Source organism: Alligator sinensis, unplaced genomic scaffold (genome assembly GCF_000455745.1).
Source record: "Alligator sinensis unplaced genomic scaffold, ASM45574v1 scaffold1377_1, whole genome shotgun sequence".
NCBI lineage: Eukaryota > Metazoa > Chordata > Crocodylia > Alligatoridae > Alligator > Alligator sinensis.
This window is the reverse complement of record NW_005842585.1, coordinates 382,524-389,712: the sequence shown is the minus strand read 5'-3', so window position 1 is coordinate 389,712 and position 7,189 is coordinate 382,524. Positions and strand designations below refer to the sequence as shown.

The window sequence follows — 7,189 nt, the reverse complement described above, 5'->3', positions numbered from 1 at the left end:
AGGGGAGGCAGGGAGGAGTGGGCGGGGGTAGGGATGGGGCCGGAAGAGGCACGGACTTCCGGGAATGAGGAGAGGCCCCTGCGGTCCGCCAAGAGGGGCTCCGCGTCCGGCAGGGGAGGGGGATGAGAGCGGAGGGCGGCAGGAGATGGCCTGGGGAGGGAGGGAGGATGTGCGAGTGAGCATGGGTAGAGCATAGGATCTTGAAAAGGGGGTGCAGAGGATGTGGTGCATCATGGCATATAACACACATTTTTCCCCAGTGAAAAAAGAAACTAGAAGCTGTACTAATAAACCAGGGGCCTTGGACTGCATTGTTCAGTTTAAGATTGAATAAAGGTGAGAGGGAGGAAAACCTCTATTGGAAGATGCCATCATTTGCTAGCTCCCACATTGGGTGCACAAATGCAACAGGCGAGGCAGAAATAATCCAAAGAAGTCACCTCGTTCGCGCCGCCGGCATTCGAATGAAGTGGACACCTCTCTTGCAGGGTCAGAAAATGCAACCTGGCCTTCCTGATCATCTGGATGCTGCCTCCAGCACTTTGCTGAAAATTAACGTTCACTTGAATTAGTATTTCCAAACCAGAGTCGATGTTTTGGCTAGAGATAAAAACAGGCTGCAGGAGCAGATCCCAGACAGCAGAGCAGCAGCAGAAAGGCTAGCTGGCTTAGTGGCAACATGGTAGAAATAGAAACGGAGGGACCTCAGGAGTCATCTCATCCAGCCCCCTGCTCAAAGCAGGACCAGCCCCAACCAGATCGTCCCAGTCAAGGCTTTGTCTAGCCAGGGCTTAGAAACCTCCAAGGATGGAGAGTCCACAGTCTCTCTGCGTTGCCTGTTCCAGTGCTTCGCCACCCTCCCAGTGAGAAAGTTTCTCCTAATATCTAACCTCAATTTCCCTTGCTGCAACTTGAGACCATTGCAGCACTGGAAGTATGCCCAGTGATATGATATGGCAAGCACCACCGTGTGCTTGCTGCCCATGCAGTGCTGAGGACACTGAGTAGCATTCCTAGGTGCAGCTGTGACATGGATCATAAATCACAGTAATACTGTTGTTCTGAGTGGCCTCCAGCTGCAAAACATCCTCCCCCTGTACCACCCCCATGCAGCACCCAGCCTTAGCAACACTGAGGGATAATAATTACCTGAAGTAATAATTAAGATCTTAAACACCAAACCGTAAGCATGCCTTACGGCCTGTTTCTGCAAGGACCTCTGCTTGGGCAAGTGCAGGGGTTCAACTGGGAACTCACTGCATAATCAACCCTGTCTCAAACGTCTGGGTGACACTCAGTTCTAGTTTCACACCTCTCCTTTTCCTGCCCTTGTCTCTTGGTATCTCTCATTTCTGAGGCCCTTCAGAGGACTACCCCCCCACAACTATGCAGACATTTGCTGTCTGTGGCAGGGTGGCAAGCATGGAGCAGAAAACAGCCCTTCGTGGTTGGATTGGCAGGATCAGGGCTGACTTGTATGGTTGCATTTAGCTGACCAATCATTGGAGCAGTGGCCAAATCTTAATTTTCTGTGGAAATTGCTGCCTCCTCCATAAATAATTAAATATTCCTTATAGCAATGATGCCTCTTAAATTCATCGCTCTCTCTCCTCACCCTCAAAAAGGCTTTGGCATGAGCCTTTAGCACAGGGGTGGGCAAAACGTGACCCACGGGCCAGATGTGGCCCACCAGGCCATTCTATCTGGCCTGTGGGGGCCCTAAAAAATTTAGAAAAGTAAGTTATCTGCCCCTGGCTGCCTGTCACGCGGCCCTCGATGGCTTGCCAAAACTCAGTAAGCAGCTCTCCACTGGAAATAATTGCCCACCCCTGCTTTAGCAACTGAGAAATCATCTCAAATGCTCTTAAAGCTGGAGGGAAGCTCGGTGGTCACTCTAGCACCATGGTGAGGTAACAACATTTCAGGCGATTGACACATGTCTGCAGCCAAATGGTTTCACTCACTTCAAAATCCTCAACAATGTCATGTGCTGCAAGAAAGGAAAATGTCGTCTGTCATCTGTCTGGTTCTATCTGAAATATGTATTTTTTAAAGCTTTTTCTTCAATGTACAATGGCCTTGTTTCTCTTTGTCTCTTTCATTGCTGACTCAGTTAGGTACAATGCTACCAAGCCTTCCGCCTCACTTCAGACTACATGACTAACTACCTCCCTTTGGTTTTCTTGTCCTACTTGCCCCAGGTTTCATGCAGTCTGGTGGAGGCAGATCTGAAGAAAGGGATTGTGTCAGTCAAGCCTGGTTTGTAGGGACACCAGGGGCTCAGCCTTGAAAGCTGGAAGTCACTAGTCTAGCACAAGTCTATTATGTACTGCAGGCCTGTGTGTGGGCTCAATAAAGATGCCATTTCCACAGCTCTGCCTGCCGCCTCCCTTAGTATTAATGTTACTACCTATTACTCGCAGTTCACTTGTCTTCTGAGATTGTGCACATGGATGGACAGGTTCTCTTTGGTCTAGAATTACTGCATCTGATTTATTGTGGCCCAGTCTAGGAGCAGGAAGGCACTGCACAGCCCGTGTGCAAGGACTCTAGATGGTGCTGTCTTGCTGCACTTATCCCGTCTTGCCTCATGGTTGCACTGTCTTGTCCTCTGTGGTTTCCCCTTCCTTGATAGTTGCAGTGTGAGCCGGTTAAATAGGAAGGTTTTAGAAGAGAAAGCAGGAAGAGCCCTCAAGAGAGCAGAGGTAGGTAGAAACCACTCCTGGTAGCAATGCGTAGGGCCATCTGGATTGTGGGTGCAGACATGCACAATTCACAGATGCCTTTGAACAAGAGCTGGCTTCTACTGGGAAGCTGGTGCAGCCGGACGCTGGCTTCCAAGAACAGCCGAGCTCTTCATCATTGTCACCCCTTCATGTTGCGGCAACCCCAGTCAGGGTCAGGACCCTGTTGTATCTGGCACTGTGCACCCATGCACACCTGCCACAGTGAGAACATGGGCTCTGGGGCCAGTGGTTTTCCCTTGAATGTCCATCTGCTCCTGGGCTTCAGATGGATTTTAAGTCATTTGCATGTGTATTAGTTCCCTGTCTGGGATCTCTCTAGGGAGGGTGTGTTTGTGTAGAGGGGTGCGGGTGTGCAAGGGGGGTTTGCAGAACACGGCCCCACATGCTCCCTGGCACCGAGATATTAAAATCACAGAATGAGGCAGAGGCTTGGGAGAAGGAAAAAGGCCTATTTGCTCCTTGGAGCCTGCTCTGTCCCCTGTCATGCTGGCCTCTGAGCCCCAGAAATGCTGGCAGATTTACCCTCATGATCCCACAGGGAGATGGGGAGAGTTATGCCCACTTAAAAAATGAGGAGCACGGGAGTAGAAATGCAATGACTTGTCCAGCAGCCATAGACAAAGCAGAGAGTGAACTCATGTCTCCTAGCCTTGCCCTGTGGCTATCCTTCCTCCTGTCTCCTGCCAGCACAAGAGCTTGAAGGGGGCACGTGGTGGGCAGGGGGGAGCGGAAGAGACTTACCAGACACTCAGGGGCTGCTGCTCTCTCCTGGGCTGATCCCCACCCCTTCTGGTTGTGAAAAACATTTCACTTTCTCCCACCCACACAAACCACAGAGTCAGTCCAGTAGTTCCTGGAAGGCAGTTTCCTCCGGTCTAGGGTGGAAGGTGGAAACTTTGTAAACTTTATCGCCCTGCTTAACCATGGGCAGAGAGGAAATTGGGATCAGGGGCACTGGGACAATGCCTGTTTCAGGTGAAAGTCCCCATGGGACCTTAAACATTCACACAGAGCCAACAGGGCTTTAAGATCTTGGTGAAATGACCTGTGGGGTGTGGATGGGGAATCCTGGCCCTGATGGGATTCATATCAGTGGTTCCAGGCAGAGAAGGGACATTAAGCATAGTGCTAAGTCACTGTCCAGCCTAAAGTCTTGACATGCCCCTGGCATCTGTGCTGGGCAATGGCTTCACATCACAGCCAACATCCTGCCTCCTGCTGGCCAGAGGAATAAGAAAGCAAGGGTGCAGCCCTCTCCCTTGGCAGTGGAGGATATGCAGTGCTGGAGAAGCCTGGCTGGGCTCCAGGCCATGCGGTCCATTCTCCTGGCGCACAGGTTGCAGCAGATGCATTTCTCAGCCTCAGCCTCTTCCTCCTCCTTGCCTAGATTAGAGCATCAAGATGGGGAAGAGCTGCAAGGTCGTGGTGTGTGGCCAGGCTTCTGTTGGAAAAACGTCCATCCTGGAGCAGCTCCTTTATGGGAACCATGTGGTTGGTAAGTCTGGGAGCGGGGCGGGTGGCCTGTAGTGGGCCTCAGGGGCAGGGGGGTGATCCTTCGGGCCTCCTCATTCATTACAGGCTTTGTTCTCTATGGGCTGTGAAAGATGCAGCAGCAGCTTGACCATACCAACCATTAGTACACAGCCTGGATATTTGTGAGAGACCCTACAATAATAAATCAGCACCTGCCTCTCACTAGTCAGGAGGCAGATCTTACTGGAACTGCCCGGCTCTTGAGAATAAAATCTACCGTTTAAAAAAAAAACTAGCATGCAGATGTGTGGAGGCTGGCAGAGCAATGAGCAGGGGAAGTGGGCAGGCAGGTTTCACTCACTGTCAGGGTCCCAGATGAGGTGAGGGTATGGAGAAGCCCCTGGAGATTTGCCTTCAGAGTCTCTCTTCTCTTTGCTTCAGCAGCATCACAAGAACTGCAGCTGTGGGAGCCCCTTTATGAGCAGAGAGCTGGGTACAAGACAGGCAAAGGGCAGGGATCTGTTAGGCGTGTGGTGGTAGCTAAGGGCCACCTCTTGGGTGCAAACCTGATGCTGAAGTCATGGCCCCTGCTAACAAAGGGCTTTGCAGCCAGGTTCCCTGCGTCACCCTGTGCCTTCCTGCAGGTTCAGAGATGACAGAGACCCAGGAGGACATCTACGTGGGCTCCATCGAGACAGACCGTGGGGTGCGTGAGCAGGTGCGCTTCTATGACACCAGGGGCCTGCGGGATGGCTTGGAGCTGCCCAAGCACTGCTTCTCCTGCACTGACGGCTATGTGCTGGTGTACAGCACTGACAACAAGGAGTCCTTCAAGAGGGTGGAGCTGCTTAAGAAGGAGATCGACAAATCCAAAGATAAGAAGGAGGTGGGCGTCTCTGCTTCGTGCAGGCTGATCTGGGTGGAGGCTGTCCCATGGGATTTGGGAACTTTGGGGGTTGAGAACAGGAGGCAGAGCCTGTTCCCCTACCCTGCTCATCCCCACCCAGCTAGGAAGTATTTTTTTCCTTGTGGTGATTCAGTGTCCTGTGGGAGGCAACCCCACCCCTTTCTCCAACCTTCCTCCAGGACCAAGTGCTCTCCTTAGATCTTCTCAGCAGAGGGGCCATGGGGGAGTCAGGCAACTGAGCGAGCTGGGGCTGTGTCAGAGTGGGGTGGAGCTATCTGTATGCTTGTCAAAGGGGAGCTATTATTCACATGAAAGTGTCAACCTCCAGGGCTGTCACACCCAAGGTATCTCTGCCTTTCTTCCTGCACCTCCATACTGGATTTTCCAATAGGTTAGAAGAATGCTGAGTTTGAAAGTGCTCGGCCAGGTTCTGGTATTGTGATCTGTACTGTTGTGGCTATGCAGACTGGAGTAACGAAGATTGGGCCTCCCACTCAAGGGCTTTGCGCTGGCTCCAGGGTGGATTGTTCCTGGTGATGTGGAACTGTATACTAATGGCTCGTCTCACGGCAGCGCAGGGGAATCTTGTTTCCCTGCAGTCCATCAGCCTTAGCTGGGGCTGCTGCCAGTTGTGGGATGGCATATAGGGTGGCTCAGGGGTGGGATCTGGCTTGGCAAATCCCAACTTTCTCTGCTTTCTCCTTGGAAAGAGCTTTGTGGAATTGGCACGTCCCTGGGGTTGGCACGGTGGGCAGTGCGCAGTGTATGTTGGAGGGGAGGGGGAGAGCTGTACCACCCAGCCTTGACTGCTCTACCTGGGGGTGACTCATTTACAGGTCACGATCGTGGTTCTGGGCAACAAGTGTGACCTACAAGAGCAGCGGCGCGTGGACCACGACATGGCCCAGCACTGGGCCAAGGGTGAGAAGGTGAAGCTGTGGGAGGTCTCCGTGGCAGACCGCCGGACACTGATTGAGCCATTCATCTACCTGGCCAGCAAGATGACGCAACCACAGAGCAAGTCCGCCTTTCCGCTGAGCCGCAAGAACAAGGGTAGCGGCTCCATGGACAGCTGAGGGCCTGGCCTGCCCCCAGCCTCTTCACCTCATCCCCACCTTGCACCCACCTTTTCTTTTGCTTACTCGGTGCCTGGGTAGTCAGCAGGTGCTGAGCTCCCAGTGGGAAGTGGGACCATGCTCTGCACCTGACTGCACTGGCTGGCATGGAGTGGTCCAGGGCCGGTCCCTGGGGAGGGGTGGGTAATGCCTGGCCCATATGCTGCGAGCTGGGGGGAGAGAGCAGCTCTGTTCACTGTTCAGGTCCTGTAGGTGTTTGAGCTGCTTCCTGGTTGAGCCTGGCTTTGCACGGACCCTCCCTGCAGGACCTACTTGTTCAGGCTTTGTCTCCCAAAGGCTGGGCAGACCTGGGGGACTCTGCCTGAGCATGGGTGGGGCATGTGGGTCCTGCCAAAAGCTGCACCTTATAATGGGCTGTTACCTCTGAGTCAGTATCCATGCAGTACAGAGCTGGCTGGCAGCAGGGTCCAGGCTCCCTTCTGTCTTCTGATTCTTTCCTTGAGGCAGTCACTGGAGAGGTTGCTCAGCTACCAGGGAAGCTTAGATCCTGATCTAGACCCCACAGCACAACAAAGGCTGAGCTGGATGCAGGGTTTGCAGGAGGTATTCACCCTCCAGGCCTCCCTGCTCACCCACAGGCAGCAGCAACTGCCCTGTCTCTGCAGCACGGTGCCTTGGGAGCATGGAGCTCTGTCAGCAGAGGGCACTGAAGCCTTCTGTCCTTGCAAGGGCATTGCTGCTGCACTGAACAACCTGGGGAGCTTGAGCTGTCCTGGGGTCCCTGCTAAGTTTGGACTGTCAGCCTAGACCCCCACCCCTTTGCACCTTCTTCAGAACAGCCTCAGAATGGGCTGAAGGGAGCACAGATTTCACTTCATTAGGCCTGTCAGTGCCTGGCCACAGCAGAGAGGCTGCAAAACAGCCTCGACCTCCTGTCTCTCCCCCTGCTGTGATATCATTTGGATGGCCAATCCCTCAGCAGAGAT

At 53.2% G+C, this 7,189-nt stretch overlaps 2 protein-coding genes across 2 annotated transcripts in view; one reads left to right on the top strand and one right to left on the bottom strand.

Annotated features, from left to right (window-relative positions):
- DNAJC7 (DnaJ heat shock protein family (Hsp40) member C7) overlaps nucleotides 1-475 on the bottom strand; it is a 33,786-nt gene extending 33,311 nt beyond the window's left edge. The window contains exon 1 of the mRNA XM_006032762.3: nucleotides 441-475. Coding sequence (XP_006032824.1) covers nucleotides 441-460 — 20 coding nt within the window. The 5' untranslated portion in view covers nucleotides 461-475. The remainder of the gene's footprint in view (nucleotides 1-440) is intronic.
- A 2,143-nt stretch (nucleotides 476-2,618) lies between these two features.
- On the top strand, nucleotides 2,619-7,183 carry NKIRAS2 (NFKB inhibitor interacting Ras like 2). Its single transcript, XM_006032761.3, has 4 exons — nucleotides 2,619-2,705; nucleotides 4,135-4,242; nucleotides 4,865-5,106; nucleotides 5,964-7,183. The coding sequence occupies exons 2-4, from the start codon at nucleotides 4,149-4,151 to the stop codon at nucleotides 6,201-6,203; spliced, it is 576 nt and encodes a 191-aa protein (XP_006032823.1). The 5' UTR covers nucleotides 2,619-2,705; nucleotides 4,135-4,148; the 3' UTR covers nucleotides 6,204-7,183.
- The last annotated feature ends 6 nt before the right edge of the window (nucleotides 7,184-7,189 follow it).

What these genes read in the sequence shown, in the direction of transcription:
- NKIRAS2 (XM_006032761.3), top strand. Translation starts at nt 4,149, where the DNA reads ATGGGGAAGAGCTGCAAGGTCGTGGTGTGTGGCCAGGCTTCTGTTGGA. An exon ending in TTATGGGAACCATGTGGTTG is followed by an intron (nt 4,243 to 4,864) that starts GTAAGTCTGGGA and finishes GCCTTCCTGCAG; the next exon opens with GTTCAGAGATGACAGAGACC. An exon ending in AATCCAAAGATAAGAAGGAG is followed by an intron (nt 5,107 to 5,963) that starts GTGGGCGTCTCT and finishes ACTCATTTACAG; the next exon opens with GTCACGATCGTGGTTCTGGG.